The sequence below is a fragment of the Cottoperca gobio genome, chromosome 14, assembly GCF_900634415.1.
Source record: "Cottoperca gobio chromosome 14, fCotGob3.1, whole genome shotgun sequence".
In the NCBI taxonomy this organism is placed as follows: domain Eukaryota; kingdom Metazoa; phylum Chordata; class Actinopteri; order Perciformes; family Bovichtidae; genus Cottoperca; species Cottoperca gobio.
Window position 1 is genome coordinate 6,218,952 of NC_041368.1, and position 22,135 is coordinate 6,241,086.

At 42.9% G+C, this 22,135-nt stretch overlaps 1 protein-coding gene across 1 annotated transcript in view; it reads left to right on the plus strand.

Moving 5' to 3' along the window:
- Nucleotides 1-22,135, plus strand: part of rnf43 (ring finger protein 43) — an 87,451-nt gene that overhangs the window by 37,207 nt on the left and 28,109 nt on the right. The window contains exon 2 of the mRNA XM_029449030.1: nucleotides 19,195-19,308. Coding sequence (XP_029304890.1) covers nucleotides 19,195-19,308 — 114 coding nt within the window. The remainder of the gene's footprint in view (nucleotides 1-19,194; nucleotides 19,309-22,135) is intronic.

The window sequence follows — 22,135 nt, forward strand, 5'->3', positions numbered from 1 at the left end:
ACCAGCTTTTCTTGCACTCTCTGCTGTTTCACATTAGGCCAGCAGCTTACATTAGGGTTGTGGGCCTTTCCCCATTTGGACTCAAATAGCGCTGCAATTAATGATTTGATTGTTCATTCGATCAATTTATAGAAAGTTAATCAGTTTCAATTTAGATAACCGTTTAATCTGGGGTTTTTTCAATTGAAATCCCCAATCATTCTCTGGTTGCAACGACTCAATTGTGAGCATTTGCTGCTTTTCTCTGTTTTATATCACTGTAACCTGAATACAGGAGTTTTGGGCGGACAAAAAAAACAAACTTTGAAGACGTAAAGTTGGACTTGGGAAAACTAGAGTGGTAGAAAGACAATAGTTGAGGAAAAATATGTGTTTTATTTTTATTTTGGGGGGAACTGTCCCTTTAAGCTTCAGAATGTGTCGTTGATTCTCAGTGAGGTTGGCGGTACTAGCAACTCTCAGTAATGTTTTATTATGTTTTATTTTGTATTGTCAAATAACTTTGGTTGTGTTTTTCTCTACATTTGAGTAAAACCACAACATAAAAACATGTGCTGTGGATAAAAAACGAATGTGAAAGTGGTTGTTCCTTTCCTTTATTGTTACCTGTCAGCACAGATGTTTAACATCAGCATAACACCCACTGGAGCTTGTTTTAAACTGTTCAACTAATTGAATGTTGATGCACTCCCCCCTATCCACAGCTCTGTTATTTTACCATTACCCTGCAGTGATAAGCAGGTGTGAATGGGAATGGGAGGGATGTGACAATAGAAAGGCGATGAGTGCTGTTAAAGGTCAGCGTTGCTGTTGGTTTGGCTGTGATGTGGTTTACCAGGAGAGCGCTGGAGCGGCGGGATACAGTTTGGCGGAGTGGCAGCTGGCCTTTGCCACACTGCACTCCGAATCCTCTAAGGGACCGGCCTGTGAAAGCTGGTTCTGATTTGCGGCCCACCCACATAGAAGCACAGCTTGAATGGAGTTTGCTGTGCTTTCCCTCAGTCTTTATCATTTCCCTGCCAGGAGTTTAATTTTATGCAGTTATTTACTGCGGTCTACAGTGGAGCTCCGCTGCTTTTTTTTCTCCTCTCCTCCTCCTTTCCACCGGGTGGAGGTGTGTCTTGTCTACAAAGGCACCAACATAAAAATGTATCAGGAAATTCTGGTTCCACTTTATACTGCGTTCCCTCCCCTCACAAGGCCGTAAATGCTACCCCCCGACCCACCCACCGCTGCAGGAAAAAGGTGATGAAACGTTATTGCCACATTGTTGTTGTCACCTGCCTGCTGCTCAGTAGAACATTCCTTTCCAGTAGTCTTCAATTAGCAATAAACTTTAATGATTTGATCAGTCTGACAGAAGGTAGGAAAAACCCGATACATGATTTATTTTAGTACCTGAGGCGGTTCAGCAGATGAACTTGACTCACATGACAGTTAATAGGCAACTGCAGGACTGTCAGCATTGTGGACCCTCCAGTTGAGACAGGATTCAAGTCTCCTTTCATGTCCTATGAGGTCACCTCCTTTTGTGTCCACTGCACAAACACACACACACACACACACACACACACACACACACACACACACACACACACACACACACACACACACACACAGATACCCATGGTCCTCACACCCTCAGGGCCAGAGGCAGGAGAGCCAGCAGAGGAAGTGTAAAGGTCTTAATGTGAGACTGCTGAGTGACTCTGGAAAGAGAATAGATCAAGTTGCGGGGGCCAGCCTGGTCTTTATTGTGAAGATGAGTTGATCTGTCTCTGTGAATGGGCTTCGTCTCCGGTCCTGTTTGTGTCGTAGACCCCTGGACCTGCCCGTAGGTGCTAAGCGCTGCAGTGGAAGTTTGAATTCCTTTGTAATACAGAGGAATGCCATTCATGAATTTTTTACTCGAAAAAAGATACTGGACCCAATCATTCATGACAGTGACTACGTTTACATGCACACTAATATTACACTATTATTTTACGAAATATTCTGATTTGGATATAAGTCATGTAAACAGCATATTCTGTTGGGATATTCCCACATTAGGCCTTATTCTGAATGTAGCTATTTCTGATTATTATTCAGGTTTTAGGAGCATGCTTCGGACACAGATCTTTGGATACAGCTCATTCCTAATATGCGTCTCAATTGGGGGTTTTACTGCATGTGCGAAATACAGCCTCTTGCTTGTTTACGGAAGGCTCTGTGCGTTTGACACAAACCAACCAGCCAACACAGGTAGAGATGCATGCCCAAAAGAAAAGCTCACCTCAAAATGTTTGTGTTTTTGCAAAGAAAAAACTGTTTCCTAAAACCTTTAGTTTTTGCTATAAAAAAAACGACTCAAATGATTAATCTATTCAACATAGTTGAAATGTCTGTCGAACAATGAACAATGAGATGATTCATCGTTTCTTTGCATGCTGCACAGTTTCTTGCACATTTCTTTGAAAAGTATAGTAACGTTGGACACGGAGCCATTCATTGGATTTTTAGCTCTTTATTTGTACCATTTGATTTATGAAATAACAAGTACAAAAGGTTTATGAACACATCACATCATGTTAGCTAAGTATTGAATTAAGTGATGTAGAGGCACCAGGATCATGCAAATCTTGGTATTGTTAAATACTTTTATGCAACTTTCATCTATCTCACAGCATTGTGTCTGCCAGCTGCAGGATCCCTGTATTATGAATAAAGTCTCCTCGTGATTCCTGCCCTCCTTGTGGCAGCCCGCAGGTGTTTACGTGCTCAAGGCTACAGGCTGGTTGGGCCTGTGAAACTGCCCTTGAGGATTGTCAACTCTCTGTTTCTGTCAGTGATGGCCTCGGCTTTTGTCCAGAGCCGCTGGGTTAGCTACAATATTAGAAAACAAGGAATAAATCTACCCCTAAAGACAAGGCAAGGACAGGAGGGGGAATGTTTTGATGGGGCCCAGAAGAAAATACTCAGGAGTAAAGAGACTGACCCCATGAAGAACTGAGATTGAAATAAATATTCCATCAGGAAATGACTTAAGGAGCTCCCTGGAACTGACCCCAGACTGGTTAAGTCATTTGCCAGAGGCTAAAAGACAGTAGTAAGGCACACTTTGTGTCAGGGACATACCTTCTCTTTTCTACAGAGGACACGGCACTGAGGATTCAGAACTTGTGTTGACGATGAATCCTAGCCAATGATAGTAAAAAGAAAAAAAATGCACGCAAAACTGGAGTGCAGTCTGGATTTGTCTGTGATTGAATTGAGAGGCCTTCTCTGTTGCTGCCAAGAATCTGCAGAAAAACAGCGATGTTTTGTCTGTGGGCCCAGAGAGCTCCTAGGTTAGGAGGAGGAGAGCAGGAGGCAGGGCCGAGGTAGATGAGCTGCTGCGGGGGTTTTATGTACCTTACCCTCCTGACTTGGCTCTCTCTCTCACTGGGGGCCGGTAGTGGAGCGGTGCCTACTTGTGGTATCGGCTGGCCCCTAAATCACAGACACACTGTCCCTGCTGAAGAGATTTATCTAGCGGCCGGCTACCAGAATACACTAGCAGACCTGCCCTGCCAGGCAGCACAAGTACCAATTTAAAAGCTTCCCTATGATATGACAGCGAAGTGGTGATGACAGGCCACGCTCTGTTCCGGGCTCCCCTACCTTTCATCCCACAGAATGCAGAGGGAGAGCGGAAAGACTGCTGAAAGGCCTTTAGAGTAGGAAGTAGTGCTCCATAATGTTGCCGCTGCGGTAGAAGGACGCCTTGTGTTTTGTTGTCTGAGGCACATCGAGTCTGGCTCAATACTCTCAACATAGTCTTCCCCTTCTGTAATTATGCACCAAATATATTTTTAATGAGGAATGATGTCTGAATAAATGTAATTTGTGCAAAGCCATTTAGTTTGTTGAGCCTTTGGAGTATATTTTGGATGTTGCACTATCTACAGTAGGTTTTTTTTTCACTGGCGCCAAGACAGAACTGCTGCAGAAGAGTGTTAGAGCGAGGCATGAGAAAAACTGAGGAGGAGGATGGGGTTTTTTTTGCATTTTGAGAAAAGTTAAAATAACATTGACATGTCAAGATCAAAGTTGAATAAATCACATTAGTTGAGATATTGAAACTCTATTCTCGACTTAAGTCTCGACATTCCAACTCTATTCTTGACTATTCATTTATTTTTAAATGTATTTTCAAAAAGCTAATTAAAAACAATCTTCCCAGTTGTTCCCCCTTATGCCTGGCCCTAACACTCCTGCGTAGAAGAGCAGTGGGGGAATGCTGCAGATTTAATTCCTCGGACTCAGGCCTGTGTGCTGATGACTCTTCCTACTCTTCCTACCTAGATGGCACAGTTCTGTGAAAATGAAAGCCCTCGCATGGCAGACAGCAGCAGCAGCCACGGCTCAACTTTACTGTGTTAGTGTCTGTGTGTGTACTGTATACATAGTGTTACCAAGTAGGACAAGTGATTTATGTGTATATACACTACAGAGACTTTTATGAGTGTATATATGGATGTGTTGAGTGTTTCTGGGTAGCGGTGTTGAGTGTTCGCTGCTGTTGGAGCAGGCAGATGTTATCATACAACTGCGTCCACTATTTAAGACTTCCGGCACTGAAGATAAGCACTGTTTGTATTTACTGCAGGAGGATCCTCAAATCCTGGCCTCAGCTAAATCAATGCAGGCGGATAGGGGAGTAACTGTACAGGTATTCACACTATCCTACGGGCCATTCAGTTTGTTGCGATACATAACTTGTTTTGTTAAGTCTAATGCAACTTAATTACAGTTTGCAGTTTGACACATGAGGAACGTGCAGTAAATTCAAAAGAACATTTTAGTATTATGTCACTTTGTGACTGTTACCTAAACACGGTTAATTAGTCAGGTTACCCAGCCTGTTGAGCTAGAAATACCTTCATGGGAAATGTAGATGAGAAGCCAGAGTAAAAGGAAAGTGTAACTTCCAAGGTCATTTAAAATGCAAATGAATAAAAATCCTTCCTTGCTGTACAGCAGGTTGCACCTTTCACAGTTCACTCTTTTATCTCGGCATTGCGTAATATTATTATTTGTTTTTCGTGGCCTTTAACAAAAACAATTTTCCACTTTCCCAAGGCTGTAAAACACATCAGCTTGACCAACAGGCAGAAGTTACAGCATCACCTGTCGCTGAACATATGGGACAATACTAAGTAAATGCATAGGCTCGAGGTGCATGTGTTCATTCATTTGCATGTATTAAATAATATGATTAAAATGTAATTTATATAATCAAAAAAATAGTCATTAATACTAAGCTTTTCTTCTTTTTTTTTGTTTTCTTTTATTAACTCCATATGCAGATGTTTACATGCCTTAATTTTTAAAGCACAAATTATGTTACATGAATGTTTATGATTTTCAAAATAAATGTCATTTTTAGTTTTTCCTACTGCGTAGCAAACCATGACTCTGAAACCACAACTTTGCATATCCCCTAGTTGAGAGTGGTTTTGATGTAACACTTCAATTACACAGTCTCTCTCTCAAACACACACACACACACACACACACACACACACACACACACACACACACACTGATCGTAAGAGAGAGTGGTGATCCAAAGGGCAGCAGTGTTTACCTGCCCACTTGAGTGGATTCCTCAGCCGGCTGGCTCAGACGCTGAGGTAGAGGCTCCGGTGCCTGCGTGTCTACTGTCTACACCGGAGACATTCTTTGCCTGATATCACTGCACACGCTCAACAAAGATGTTGAAAGGACATATTGAAGCAGGACTTGGAGTTGAGGGTTAGGAAGCAGAAAGGTGGGGGGGTGGGGGTGTTTGAGGAGATAGATGGACCCGGCTCATAAAACTCACTACCGTCAGCACGGCCGGAAGCCTTGAAGTGTCCGGCCTGCAGAGCGGAGAGCAGGTGTGACTTTTTGTATACAGTATGTTGGTGTGTTTAGACGCATGTGCGTGGGTGCATGTGTGTCTCCTCCGGACATTGAGCTGGGCTGGAAATGCACACATACTGTACATGCTGTGTTTTGAGGTTGCATTCATGTCAGCGCCTAAAGAAAAGCAGAGGCTACTGGTCACTAGTTCAGATCATTTCTTGGCGTGTGCGTGTGCGTCTGTCTGTCTGTGTGTGTGTGTTGTGTGTGTGTGTGTGTGTGTGTGTGTGTGTGATAGGGAGATGACTTCAAAGCAGCATGGCAGCATTCTCTCCGTCCGGCCTGTTTACACTGCTCAGTGGAGTCTGCATTCCTCCGTCTCATTTTCCATGGCATTCCACGAGGAGCTCTCTGCTCCTGGCCGCCTGCCCACACCTCAGCAGCGTTTACCCCAACACCCCCTCCCCTCCATCCCCTACCCATATAGTGCATACATACTTCTGTACGCACAACTGTACGCTCCATTTGGACATTAAAACAAGACAGGACCCAGCTGGGACTGCAGCAAGCAGCACCCACCATGCAGCAGGGCACCTTAAGAGAAAAGGAGGGGTGTCAATCTTTCGGTATCTCACGATTCGATTTTATTTAAATTCGTCGGTTTGCGATTCGATTTAAAATTGTTTCTCGATTCAAAACAATTCCCAATTCAAAATGGATTTTGGATTCAGTTCATATGGGTGGTAAGTTCAGGATGTACTCCAGTCTGCAAATTCTAGCACGAAAGCAGTAAAGTGTGTATAAGATGTGGAGATCAGAAAAAGTTTGATCAACTTACTGCAACACACACAAAAGCAAACCTAAGACAAAAGGTAACATTTATTTTACAAAATAACAGTTAATTAAAACTGGTATTTCTTTATTGATTTTTCAACAATCCCACAATAATGCTTCACACAACTTTGACTTGGTGTGTGGGATTACTGTCCATCAGTATTAATATCTTGGTTCTTTTGTAGAAAATAATATTTTTAGAAATGTATATTTGGAAGTTGGGAACCCATTCAAATTCTCAGAAGATAGGATTCTTACTTTCCCCCCACCCCCACCCCTACGCAGGAGGGCCGGAGACTCAGGCTTCCTCCCCTATCCCTTGTTCCTTTTCTCCCCCTTTACGGACGGACTCAGGTGGATATCCAGACGGACAAATGTCAGTCCTCGTCTCTCAGACAGAAACATCTGTGCTGGTTTGTCTTGAAAAGCTCTCAGCACATTCCCTGACCATAAATCAGGCTGCTTCAACGCCCGCCTCAGAGCCAAAGTGAAATATAGCAGCGAAAAAGAAAACAATTCTGCTGCCAATTACAAGGTGTGTTGCAAGCAGTGAGCGGCCACATCAGAGAACTTCTCTGCTGGTGTTTTTGTGACTATTTACTGCAGGGTTGCTAAGGATGCAGCATGTGTGTGTGCCTGGGCAATATAACCACATAAACATTTGCGAAGAGTAAAAATAACATAGAAAAGCCTTTTATTTAGCTGTTGTGTTTACTTGCTCTTTGCCTTTATGACTGTATTTCTCCGACATTGGCCACAGGTGATTATGGGATTCCCTGTGGGGTGCAGAGTAGGGACGGTGGCAGACAGTGACATCTGTGGAGAAATATGTCTCTCTTTCTTTTCTCCTTTCCATGGGATCCTGCGCTGAATTAAATTAAGAGATATTCCATGACAGAATAGTAGGTAATGACAACTGCACAGTAAAAAGACTCATCTAAAAGTGTGCTTTCATGGAGTTTTTCATCTGAAAAGGAGACACTGGAGAGATCTTTCTAAGAAATGATTCTCCAGACACTCCTCTGTTTTGATTTCTTCTTCCCAGGAAAATAAGATTTAGGGCTGAACATGCAACTACACTTGTTAGTATGGAAAGGTTTTGCAGTGTACAATAATTGTACATACTTGGAGGACAGATGTTAAAGGAATCAACTGTGAGGAAAGAGGAAGTCAGTGGGTTAAGTCATTTGTTTTGAGCAGATGGGAGGATGGGGATGTGTCGGAGGGAAAATGATTTACAGTGTAAGCCCTAACCCCGATAACTGAGCATTACAGTTCTCTGCAACCGTTTATAGTTAATTTACGTTTGAATTGTGTTCCGCAGCCAACAGGTGAACCACACCTGCTGCCAACTGGAAGACAAGATTAAGAGTGCCTGTTCCATTTTACAGAGCCACATGTCCAAACTTAAACAACTAGTGTATGCGCCCCGTGATTCGGATCCTCTCCAAAGTGGAATGGGTTTTTTTTTGGCCCATGCTACACCCTTGCAGCTACACCCTTTGGTTTGTTGCATCCTTCAGCAAATCAACCTAAAACATAACATCCTTGGCGGAGGTAATTAAAACATTTATATAATATGCCTACTTAAAAATCCATTTAAAGAAGTACTTTGCATTTTAAAATAGCACTTAGTATGTAACTCAGTATATTCAACTTGTTTTGATGGTTTCTCCTTTGTTAGCAAAAAATACAAATATAAGAAACTAGAAGGGCACTCAAAGAGGCCAGACCTCCGCTAAGACCATGCCCTATCTCGCAATGCTAACGAAAGTGAAATAATGCGTGGGCCCACACCGTGATTCGGAATCGCTCCAAAATTCAATTGTTTTTTTCTTGGCCCATGCTCCACACTTCCACCAAGTTTCATGAGAATCGGGGCAATAGTTTTCTGTATTCCTGCTGAAAACCGGACAAACGGACAAACAGATAAACAAACCGAGTCGAAAAACATTACTTCCTTGGCGGTGATAAACATTATGCTCAATTAAAGAACGTTAGTCACATACTTCAAACTGATCTCCATTTATGCTCTTTATTCATTAATTTATTTTAAATGGTAGTTGTATACCGGTAGTTCAGATTCAGGGGTTTCAGGCTGTCCCTGTCCTCCACAGGGCTTTATGAACAAAGAAAAGCTCATTGGCTGCATAGTATATCACTGCATGGTGGCATCCATGTTCAGCCCACAAGCTGCGTCTTTAGGGTTTAAAGCTTTATGAGGTTGACGGGAAGAACAGTTGGAAAGCTGGAGCTGCAAGAGGAAGGACGAAAGGAGAAAAATGACTCCCTCTCATATTCCATAATAAAGTTTGACCCCTCTTTAAGAACAGCGTATTGCCACAGCAGAGACATGTTGATGGGTGGGTTCAGGGGGGGACATGGGATTGCATTTCCAAATGAAAGGGATGTTAAAACCACCCCCAGCAGTCTACTGTTTTTTTTATTTTATGTGGATGGTTTAAAAAAAGTCACCTGTCTCTCGTTAAAGAGAATCACACTGTCTATAACCCTCCTCTGGTGTCATGGTCCTTACTCTCTGTTGAGGGTGACCTTTTCTGTTTCTGCAGTAGTCAGTTTAATCTGATCCACCATATAACCCTTATCTTCAGTGAAGTTCCTCTATCAGTTGCTAAGGCTGAAACGTTTCCTCCTGAACTGCAACAGCACCGTGAAAAGATATTTAAATGAGCCTAGGCTCGTTGGTGTTTGTCAAATATGTTTTTAGCCATGAGAGCAGCACGGCTCTATGGATGGCATTGTTGGTCAGTCGGTTGGTCTACCACGTTCAAGACTGAAATATCTCATCTACCATTGGATGGATTGGCTATCATTTGGTTCAGACATTCATGCTTTCCAGAGGGTGAATCCTACTGACTTTGGTGATCCCCTGACATTTCCTCTAGCACCATCAGCAGGTCAAAGTTTTCCCTTATTCAATATAATATCTCGTCATCCACTGGATTGATTGGTTCATAATTTGGTTTACATCCATGGTTCGCAGGCCATGTATCCTCATGACTTTAGTGATCCCCGGACTTTTTCTCCTGTGCTAACATGAGGTTCACATTTGTTTCTTTCAGTGAAATGTGTTTACAACTATTGGATAGATTGCCATGACATTTAATATATCCACAACCCAACAAAGGATTAATTGTGATAACTTGTGATAACTGATCCCTTGACTTTGATTTGTCCAATTCTTTGGTTTCTTAAACACCTGCAAAACCAATGACATTCCCATCAGCCTCACCTGTACTTCTTACTTTTAGTTCTAATGTGTACTTTGGATGCAATTTCACAATCATAAATCCAGAAACAACCAAGTAATGTGTAATTACTTACCATAAAAAGCTCTACATTGACCATAATTACGGTACATATTAGCTTCTAACAGGCAGCTCGCCCTCCTGCTTCGTAGCTTCATGTTTCCTCTTTGTCTGTTTCTTTGTGTTTCTCCTTCTCCTATAATTTGCAGTTCCATTCTGTGAACACTCTTCCTTATTCTCCAGGCTAATCACTTTCCACATAGCTGACCTTACGTTCCCAGCCGTAAGTGATTGACATGCTGAAAAGTGTGGGTTTTCTCTCTGACTGATATTGTGGAACCTGAGAGAGTCTGAGAACCGTCTTACAGGCCAGGGCCGGGCCGGAGGAAGCCTGGAGGACGTGTGGATGTGGCCCCTGTGTCTACAGGGAAGAAGGATCACTGCAATACTAACAAACCGCTGGGTTACCAAGCCACTGACTTGTTATGACAGGGAAGTGCTGTGTTTATGTTGAACTCAGAGCTTTGAAATGTATAGCGTAGCGCTGGCCTGAGGCTGATGGAGTGGCCCAAGTTGTTGGTGGTGTGTATGCGCATATATGTGTTTGTGTAAGACCACAGAACCTGTTCAGGAAGTGTGAAGAGGACACAGAGCTCCATCTTTAAGCGGTTTCCATAGTGATCCAATTGCAACTAATATAATTTGTCTGTTGAGTGGCTCTAAGTGCTTTGTCACCAGTCACAGAGAGAGAGAGAGAGGGAGAGGGAGAGGGAGAGAGAGAGCAGGGTCATTCTGCTGTGATTTAATGTAGCAGGTATAATGATAATAAAACATAAGTGTGTGAGATGTGCTTTGTGGCACCTAAACAGGGCTTGAGAGGGGTCTTATTGTCACAAAAGACCTTCTTATGGCCTTGTGTACAATAATTACCTGGTCAGTAGCTGGACCATATTTGATATATTAGGTTTGTTGTGATCTTTATAAACTGTAGGCAACGGGATAGAATTTTGGTATTGGAAGCGTTCTGGTTTCTGTTTATAGTCAGTGTAGTATTGACCAATCACGTTTGGTTGAATGCAGTCCGTGTTGAGATCAAAAGAGGCAGAACGCATTGGTCGAAATGCAATCTCCAAACCCATCAGATATCGTTTGACGATGATTTAGCTTAAAATGTGTTTAAAATTAGCTTGTAAACTGGCCGCTTGTGAAACAATTCAGTCATAGACGTCGTCTCTCAACTCCAACTCCAGTCTCGCATTTCAAGTTGGTACTCAGACTGTAAACAATTGAGCAGTGCATGGAAAAGGAAGTCTTGGCCCAAATATCCATTAGCTACATCGGAACCCAAGAAATGTATCCCCTTGCGGCTGTCAGACCGATGGCCCATGGGTTCCGAGATTGGATTTGTTGCAGCTATGGACTGTGTAAAATAAGTGGACATAGCCACCATGATGTCACCCGTTGGTTTGTGTACTAGTGTTTTAAAGCCTCGAGTTTGGCATTTTGGCTGTCTCCATCTTGGCATTTGGAGCCAACAATTAGACTTCTGTTGACCATTACAAAAAATGTAAGTTTAATATTGCAAGTTTAAGCCAGCTCCACATTGGCTTAATTTTTCAGATCTGGAGGACGCGCCATGGTGACAAGATCCATATATTTCAGTTTATTGTCTTTTCAATGTCATATTTAGCTTTTTTTTTAATCTAAACTTTGCAATAACGTACATTTGTAATCTATAGGTGTTTATCATCCTAATGGGTTTTCTGTGTACTTTATGTGGGTGTGTTGAGGTTCAATTACAGATTTGTAGTGCTTGTACAGTAGGGTGTGTCCTTCTAATAGTCCATTCTTTGGATCTGAAACCAGATCCTGACTATCTCTGTAGCTTGTGTTTATAACTTTAAGAGTGCTCTCACATAAGGTATTACTACTCCCCCACTGAGCTTTAACATCCAGTTGTTTTCAATGCCATTTGCTGTGTCTGAATTAAAATCTGCTTGCACTGATCAAAGCAGAGGTGCAGCTCTACCTAGTTTAGAGCCTTGGTGCTCAAAGTTCCCCCCAGTTTAACTTGTGTGGTGCATGTTATGATGAAACCCTTGTACATCAACTAGATACATTTGTCACAACCCCGGCTCTAGGGCAGGACAAACAAACGATAAGGACACGAAATGCCAAAATATATAAGCGATTTATTTGTAACCAAAGGACATAACTTGCGCAGCAAGGTATGCAAACAAAAGTCAACGCCAAAAACCCGCGGTTTCCTGGCTCAGGCAGGGAGAGAGAGCAGCATCACGGATGCTGGCCTTTTATGGTCGTGAGATGCGTTGCGCCCAGGTGCTCCAGATCTGACGGAATACTACCATCAGCTCCACTGACACCTTAAACAGATACAACACAGTGACTGACACAAGACAGGTTAAGCAGGGGCCGTCACACAAGGGAAGTACAGAGTGAGGAAGGCAACAAAAAAAGAGCAAAAGATGGAATTGAGTAAGAGTTTATTCCATCTGGCGTTCCACCAGTATAAGTACTCAGCAACTTTGTTTAACGACAACATTCAAGCTCACTCCTCAGCTTCCTTTCTTTAATTCCAACTCCTCTATCCTTTTTAGGTTCTTTCTTCTCTCTTGTCTAATCCCTTTTATAGAACAGAGAGACAGTCTGACGGGCCTGGAGTTGGGGGGAAGCACTCCGAGTTAAAGAAAGCGCCCGGGCAAATTTGGGGCTGGTGGTAATTATTTAGGCCTCATTATGGGATCACGTTTCCCCAAGTCATTCTCTGTGGTAACCGTTACTGGATATGGGGCTGACACTGTCAATAAAGCGAGGGGAAAGATGACACGCCTTTTGTTTTGACAGGACCAAAGCAGTAATGCCTCCTGTTCGTTTGCATTTGCAAAGACAGGAGAGGCAAGGGCCTCAGAGCCCACTTTTCCAGATGCTGTGACAGAGAAAGACCCTCTGCTTGGTTCGCCTGGCACCAGGCAACCCGGTGTCACTCCCGTATCAGCCTTTCATGTAAATCTACTTAGTGTAGGCTCATGACATACAAGGCTGTTTGATTGAGGAGTGTGTATCTGTGTCATCTATGGCACTGGGAGCTTGACCACAGAGTGTGTGTAGAAGCCAGCGCTGCTTGATTATTGGTGCACGGATGGACATGACATTTGAGAAAAGGCTCAGTGGCGTGCCTTTCAGTCCCCCCCCCCCCCCCCCCCCCTCTCTGAAGTAACCGCTGTGATTTAGACCACCGGTGGAACTAAGTACATTTACTCAAGTACTGAAATTACAAATTTGAGGTTCTTGACACTTTCTGTTTCTATTCCACTACATCTCCACAACATTTGTCTGACAGCCTTAGTTACTATTTATTTTAAATATAGAGATTGTTGCATATAAACATATAAAAGGCTTATAAAGTATGAATTTATCTTATAAATTAAACTTCCCAACAGTTCATACAAGTACATCTGAAACAGTTAGTAGAAATAAAATTAATTTGCAACTATTTGGATAATTTAAGTCATTTTTTATGGTTAAACTAAAGATAAACTAAAGATTTTATGCTTTTCCTTTGAATATTTTGTATTAGTTTTTAATAATTTAGTACTTTTACTTAAGTAAAGCAATGTTTCTCAAAAAGGGGTACTAGTACTCCTATGGGTACTTTCCAGTACTGCAGGGTACTTGAGAGTAAAAAAAGTTATTTTATACTATAACAAGTTCAATGAAAAAATGTAAATGTAAGTCTCTGTTTTCAATGCAATCAATAACTCCCATAAAATGTCACAACAAACACAATAACTTTGACGGTTATGTTTGTATAGTGCATACCTGTCAACATTGGAATTTCAAAATAAGGGAATTTTCTTGCCGGACTGCGCCCATATTTTAACAGCTCTCAGCCCCCATATAATGTAAATGTAAACACATAAAGGACGGGTATATACATTCAGGAAATACATGTTTATTTAAAGTATGTATTACTTGTACAGACATGTTTATAAGATTTATGTATTTTATTTATTAGTTAATATCATCAATGTATTTGATGATGGATGAGTTGTGTTGCTTTTGTTTCCGCCACGAGGACTTCCTTGCAATGTCAGAGTCGGGAAACATGTCCGCTACACTGCGACTGAAATCAACGCAGAAGCTGAAGGCTACATTATTTTGGCGCAAAGCATCGACATCTTTCCCTCAGCTTTGGTCACTTGGTCTGCCTCCAACACAGTTCATTGTCACACATGAAGTAATTGACTGTGTGTGTTGTGTGCCTCGAGCTTGTGCTTGGACGATTTTTCTTGCTGGTGAACATCTCTTATTCCGCCGTGTGCGATGCTAACATCGGGAAAATATAAAAAAAATCTATATAATATAATAATAAAATAATAATATAATAAAATATTCAAAAGGGAGAAAAATGGGATAGAAGTAAAAATACGGGATAATCCCGGGGAAAACGGGAGGGTTGACAGGTATGGTATAGTGTGACCAGGAAGTCTGTTGAATGACAAAAATCAAGAAACTGGATTTGTGGTTGAAACTGAGCAGCAATAAAGCTGAAAGCAACAGAAAGAATTGGAAAAGAAGTCTATGTTTCTCACGACATTGTACGTTAGGTTATCAAAAAGACGCAGTTCGATGCGACTACAATGCCGTCTTTAGTGTCAAAAATGAGGTTTGCAATGAATTTAGTTATGGATTCTAAACATCTGAAATGTAGCATTTACTGTAGAAAAGGTTGTTTTTGTAAATCAGACGGTGATGGTGAAGCGTTGTATTGTAGATCTTTATAAAGGCTTTTGTTTTCCTACCAATAATGTTTTGCACTGTTCAGGGGGAACTTTGCTGACAAGATATTTCAAAGTGGGGATACATTCTTGAAAAAGGTTTCAGAAACACTAAAGTACAGGATCTGAGTACCTCCTCCACCACTGATGTAGACACACTCCTGCTCCCAGTGCTGAGTGACTCACTCCCCTGCAGGACTACAGAGGGACTTTTTGCGCCGATGGATCAGTAGAACACACATGTACACATGCAAGTACATGCTCAGGTGCCTCGAGCAACAATACATAACTGCACTCTCATTCATTAACCCGTGCTCTTACACAGTGATTTCAGTTAGGGGGCAGGAAAGGGAGCAATGGGTCAGTGTCTCAGCCCGTCCTGTCACCTCAGGCTCCCTCATCCCTTCACAAATGCGCACAGCGAGCCAAATCTCAGCGGGGACCACAGTAAGTGTTGCCCAGTAACCCGGGCAACCAGATTCTGATCTCTTTCAACTATTACATGAGGTCTCTTGTTGCTCCTTTTGGAGACCGCTCTTCCTGCGCTTAAACCAAACATTTGCCCTCGTTACCAAATCTTCTGCCAAGTGGAATGAGATAAGGCTTTGATTTACACCCTCAGAGACAGATATAGATTTATTAATTTATGTTGTGTCATGAGTGAGGCCAAATCACTTTCTGTGTGTCTCTGTGAATCAAAAAAGAAATTAACTTTTACATTACTCAATAAATGAGTCTAGTATTTATAAAAAATAAAAGACTGAATGTCATTCTGTTAACTTTGGCAACCAAACTTTGAAGCCTGGTCTCAATTTCTAAACTGACTGCAGGGTCCTGTTGCAGCACACTCGGACTCCTTCCTCACTTTAACAGAAGATTTCAACCCTTTATATAAGTGCTGTAAGTGTGTATGTGCACGACAGGTGTGTTTAATGGAGTTTCAAGAGAATGAGAGAGACAAAGACATTTCACAAGATTTAGAGCCCAGACGTGGGATACTGAGTCACTCACTGTGGAAGTGGCTCAGTCAGAACCCAGGCAGCAGATAGTATGTGCTTTTAGGTGCATATGTGTGTGCGTGCGGCTGCAAGTGTGTGTGTTGCAGGGTTGATTGAATATTCCCTGATATAAACTAACCACGCAGGCTTTCCAGGCCTCGGGGCAGAGCTCCATTGAATGAACCTTCCTCCCCCCTGTCACGATTAAATACTGATGTGATAGAATAATCATACTTACGTATTTCTTTCATCTCCGACTAAACCAATCTGTTTCGTTTTGATAATTTTTGCATACAGCATGTCATCCACTAGCTCTTGAGAAGCGACCTGAGCAGCTTTTTTAATTGAGTGGTGGAGCTCGATGAGAGGTGCGATCTCTTTTTGCTTCCCCCCTCTAACACACACTGACATAACTGCCTGGGCCTGGTTCCCTGCTGGCAGCAGATGAACTAGAAAGCTCTCTTGCTGATTATTGGCAGATGAAAAAAGAAGATCCGTAGGGTTAAGCGCTGGGGGAAAAAATATTATTGACTTCTCACCGCAGCTACTATTTATTCTCCCCTTTTTCTGTCCATGTATTTGTTTTTGAGGCTGTTAGATTCTTGCCTCAGAATATTTTTGGGGTAGTCTTTGATTGAGCTGGAAAGGAATGCCTTTAATCGTGGCTACAAAGGGACCGAGGGACATGTCCCCGTCAGTTTTGCAACAGATCTAGACAGATGAGGAGGAGGAGGCGGAACGGAGGAGTGAGCATTGTTAACAGTCTGTGGGGAACTGTTTGCGTGCCCTGTGGTTTCTAGTCCCTGTGAAATGGAGACTCAGTGATTTGGTTTCCCAGGCCCCTTTTTCTCAGGGCCATACAAAAACCAAATGAAGACGTTTCAGTCTGTCCTGGTCGCCATTTATAGTCCAGTGGCCAGAGTGTTTCTAAGTGGTAGATGGCACCAATGGTGGCACATGGAGAGTGTTAGCAGCCATCTGATTATAAGTGGTGTGGGCATATCTAAAATAGAAGATTATGCTTACTCTTTTCAACAATGCAAAACATAGACACTGTGACCATGGAGGTGGTTGCCCTCAGAGCCTCGGAGAGCCAGAGGAAACTCAAACCAGCCACTCCTTCTGAGCCTGTTTGGCTCAGCTTTGGGATTATTATCTGCTTTATTAGGTATGATTACACAGTCCCATGCATTGACATGTTTAATATCACAACAAGATCCAAACATGACCAACTAAGCCTCAAGATTTAAATTAAGAATCGTAATTTCACGGTAAAGCAGATCCTTTTTTACTGAATTTAGCACTTTTTCAACATTTCCCATAAACCTACAGCAAAACAGAGCAGATGTCATGGCATCAGTATAGTAGTGTCATTAAAAGTATTTTTTTCTTTCTTGTTCTTTGTTAAGGGCCAAGTTCAACTATAGGCCTTTAATTTGGGCCTAGTAAATGTGGACTCGTAGAGGCAACTGGGAGCGCAGCATGCAGGCCAGACCATAGTTTCCTTAACAGGGGCTTCCATTAAGGCTGCAAACGAGGGTCTTAAAACCTTATGCATGGCATAATCTTCAGCCTAGATTATTCATTTTTTATTTCACCTTCAACCCTTACTGGAGAGAGGTGTTCTGGGATGTTTTTGTGACTTATCACTCTGTCTTCTCTATAGCAGTGCTTCCCAATCTTTTCTGTCCGGCCCTCACATCAGATGAGCTGAAGTAGCTCTTCTGTAACACTTGTAACAGTGGTTTTTGTGACATTAGATTTAGTTAAGATAACAATCATACTAATTTGTAATTATATTCAGACTATTTTTTTCTTCTCCTAAACACAAATATGTGCTTGTTGTCTTTAATATTTCTCATGTGTTATGGTGCAGTTTCCCAACTAGTTTCATCATATACACACTCATAGAAGATATGATATTAATGATTTGTGGTATTATGAATCCTCTGCACCGTCCTATTCGCCATACACAAAGTGTTTCCCTCCTACCTTCTTTTACCTCAGTGCCACACCCCGGTCTCCCACGTCAGTTCTGTCTCTCCTCATCCTCTCGCTCTCCTTGTGACAGACATGCACCAGCCCTTTGCTGCACATTACGTCAATTCCCCTGGATGGGGGTGCCAGCTGTTGATGTCACCCTTGGGTCTTTTTAATTTAGGTATTTCCGCTGGGTGAGATGAGGGGGAGCCCCATGACCTCAGCCCACAGCCACATGAAGAGGCCCACCAGTGCTGAAACAGGCCGGGACAGGCCTATAGGGCAGGGCAGGACAGGACAGGGTGGCACCGCTCTGCTGGGGTTTTTGGGTGAGCGCAGGAACTGGGCCCTGTCGGGTGATCAGTGAGGATGGTTCGAGGAGCCCCGTGTTTGTGCCCTCATTGATGTCATGTGAGGAAATTAACGAGGCACGGGGATTTTTTCTTGCAGTTTGCTCCCTTTTGGAGTGCCGTGCAATTCCTCGTACCCGTGACAGCATGTCTGTGACTTGCAAACACTGCTGCTATCCCTTGAGCTCTTAAATGCAGCCTTTCAGCAGCAACGAATTTCCTCCCTTTCAGAAGGGATCAAATGTTCCTACCAAAGACTATCTCTCGTTCATTTTAGTCCTCAAGGCTTTCAGTGGGAGTGAACATCGCCATCCATGTAATTGATTTTGCAGGGTGCCAAAGTATTTTTCCTCTTGATATCAACTGTGAACAGTTTAGAGCGGAAACGCCTTCATTTAACACACAAAAGATTCTATCAAATGCAACTGTCTAGATTTTCTCAAACATTATTTTTTCTTATTGTTATTGGTCCAATTGGTCCAATCTTTGATATCCTTTAGGTCACATACTGTCAGTTACATGTATTTTTTTATATCTGGATAAATATGTTGGATATACTTGTATGATTTTACAAATGTTTGGAATGGGACAGAGGTTAGTGTTATCTCTTCTTATCCCTCCATCTTCACCTCCCCTCATCGGAGGACAAATATCTTTGCACTTAACAACAATTATTGTTTTAGAAATTCTCTTTTCCTCCTTTGACTACTGTAGTCACACAGTTTTAAAAGATAATCATACAATAATCAAAATGAAATCAGTAAAGCTCAGTAATAGTGCCGTAAAGAAGAGCAAGTCTCCACCAAAGTACATTCAAGTATGTCAAATGTTTCAGACGATGCCATCACCATCTGTGTTGCTTTACATTTCAAGTGATCAACAACAGGACGCTTCAGTTAGCATCGATATGACATAAATAAATCTCATTTGTTGTTATCTTTGTCGCCATTTTGGCTGTAAGGGAACCTGGAAGGACAAATGTGTGAGATTCAACTCTTCTTTGTTTGGGAGGCGAGAGGGAGACACACCTGGTGGAGATCTGCACTCTTCTAGTTTTCCTTATGAGATGATAACCTCTTTTTCTCTTTTTTTGCAGTATCACCCTCTGTCTCTGTGTAACACAAGCGAGGATGAACGGCAAGAGAATGACTTCATCACCATTGTCAAACTGGAGCACAGGGTACCCCGCTGTCTGCCGCTGCTCGATAAGGTACAGATCACACATACACACACACCCACAAACCCACCATTGACAATGCTTCCTGCATTTTTCCTCACTGAAGGCTCTGAGAAACTCCCCTCTCTGTGACCCCTTCCCCTCTGAGACATGGCAGCAGACAGATTCACAATTTTGCCATTTTGTCTTCTCTCCAGTAACCCTTTTGCTCTTGGATTTAGACTTTAAAGAGAAGATGGTTTTAGAGGGAGTTATTTGGCAGGAGCTTAATGTTTTGTTCAGGACAGTGATCTTTCAGAGTGAGGGCTTGGACAGGAGGGGGTGGGCTTAGCTCAGCGCTGCTATGTAGCAAGTGGCAGTGAGCCCTGGCTTTGGATGTAAGGCTTTCAAGCCCCAGCTGTCACTGGTCCGATCCCAGCCAGCCGGCCAGCAAGCCAGAACCAGACACTCGGCGTTCTCCATTTCTGCTTCCCTCTAATATGAACGTAGCCATAGATTCCACCCACAATGGTTTAGATGTATGTGCGATGGAGTTGACCTAAATGCCCCTTGTGTTTAAGTATTCTACCATACACACTGGCTGCCATATCCTAACTTTAAAGTAGTGTGATTTAAAACTGTTGCTATTTTTTCCCCTCGTTTTTCAAGTGGTGACAAATTAGCAGGCAGGAGTATAGTTAGGCGACTGCCTTTTTTTAGCCCGTGTTTTCTTTTCCCCTAATTTAAAGCCATGTTTAGGAGCTGCCCGCCGTGGCGTCGATGTAGAGACATTCCCACACTTTCCCCGCTCCTTTCTTCCTCCTCCTGTTGCTCCCTCAGTGGGAACCAAACCAAACGGGCCAAAGGGGGGGAAGAGGGGGTGTCACTCAAGGCTGACTCCAGAAAACTGTTTTGATTAAAGCCTTAATGGCAACACTATGTTGTCCCATAAACAAAACATGGTCTCTCCCTCATGCAAAAGTACCCTTGAACAAAAGGCTGTTGCTTCCGAGTGCTTTCTCCCTCCCTGCAGATCTCCTTCGATATCAGGAGAAGTGAAGGAGGGAGGGGATCGAGGTCTTTCTTGTTGTTTTGGTCGTTTGGAAACTATGTGTTGCAATAAACTCCACTTCAGCCACCTGCATCCTCGCTTCCTTAGCGAGATTCAAAGCTTTTGGTCGCAGTGGATTTATTGGGGATTCATCATGCAGCTGTTGAGGAGCCTGCTCTCGGCCTTTAAAGGAGGATGAATCAGATGGTTTGGGATGTGCGGTGCTGGGTCAGCCGTGGTCTCTGGATGGGACTTGTTTACAGTTTAGTCTGACTGCAACCCGCCCCACTGATCTATAGATACCTCGACAGCCACAAAGGGTTTGTGTTGCACCACACACACTCAGAATAGACTGTAAACCAAACAAAGTGAAGCTCAAAACCTTGAAGGATAAGGTTTCATTGTTGTGCTTTGTTTTTATTTTGGTTTTCAGAGGTTCTTATCCGCAGCGACATCATGAACAAGGGAGATTCCTTTGCTGGTCGCAGTCTCTCTAATGCTCTTTGTTCTCCCCGATGGATCTCACAGAACAGAAAGTTAAAGTTTATCTAAAGGATGTCTATGCTGTTATTTTGAGAGTGCAGCACATCTTCAAATTAAAAAGGAAAACGTCAAACACTTTCTCAATCAAAAGTTGTGCATTTAATCGTCGCCCTCTCCTGGTGCATTCTGCACTACTGGCAACCTCTCACCCACATTCACATCTTTGGATGGCTGCTACCTCAGAGAAACTTTGAAGTTTTTCCCCATTTTTCGACCCTGCGGCTTATATAACGGTGCGGCTTATCTATGGATTTTTACAGCTAACGGCCACTAGGGGAATTCCTAAATCTATGGATTTTACAGGTTACAGTCCACCGGATGCCGGGAAAGAGCGCGCAAAAGTAGCGAGTGGTACGAGAGACAGACGGACATTACGAGAGCGAGACAGTTTGTGAGACACCCTCATTATGGAAAAAAAAACGTAGAAATGCATATATATTTATTTCGAGGAGTCTTATTTTGTTAAATATGCTTTTATGTTGATACTCCTGAAACCGGCACTTTCTGGGGGTTCGCGCCACTTTTTCGGGAGACGGAAAGAAGGATACGCTGAAGAGGCTACATACACATCAGTCAATTTAGCATCTGCGGCTTATAGTCAGGTGCGGCTTATAGTCCGAAAATTACGGTACTCTTTGTGCAGCTATATTTTACTGTTCTGTCTTTCAGATACAGCTCTGTCTGTCTGTCTGTCTGTCTGTCTGTCTGTCTGTTTCTGTCTCCCTCTCTCTCTCTCTCTCTCTCTCTCTCTCTGTCTCTCTCTCTATCTCTCTCACACTCTCTCTCTCTCTCTCTCTCTATCTCTCTCACTCTCTCTCTCTGTCTCTCTCTCTCACACTCTCTCTCTCTCTCTCTCTCTCACCCACTCTCTCTCTCTCTCTCTCTCTCTCTCTCTCTCTCTCTCTCTCTCTCTCTCTCTCTTTGCAATTGCCTGAATCAAAACCCTCCACCGCTTCAGTGGTTTTGCATCATTACACAACACAACACAAGCAGAGGCCACGGGCTTTCACTGCCAGCATGTTGTGCTACAAGTGATCCGTCTGCTTTCCACTAGCCAGCCTGGCTTTTCTGTTTACACTCAAGCCCTGGAAAGGTTCTCAAGCTAAGTCATGGAGCAACACATGACTCAACGAGAAAAGGCATGGCAGCGGTGCCAGGAGGGCTACTGTAAACTCCACACGAGGCTTACGTTGCTCTCAATGAACGATGTAATCTGTGCTTTTTGAGACACCGAGCTAACTTTCTCCCACTGCAGCTCTGTGAAACACCATCGGTAAGAATCCACGG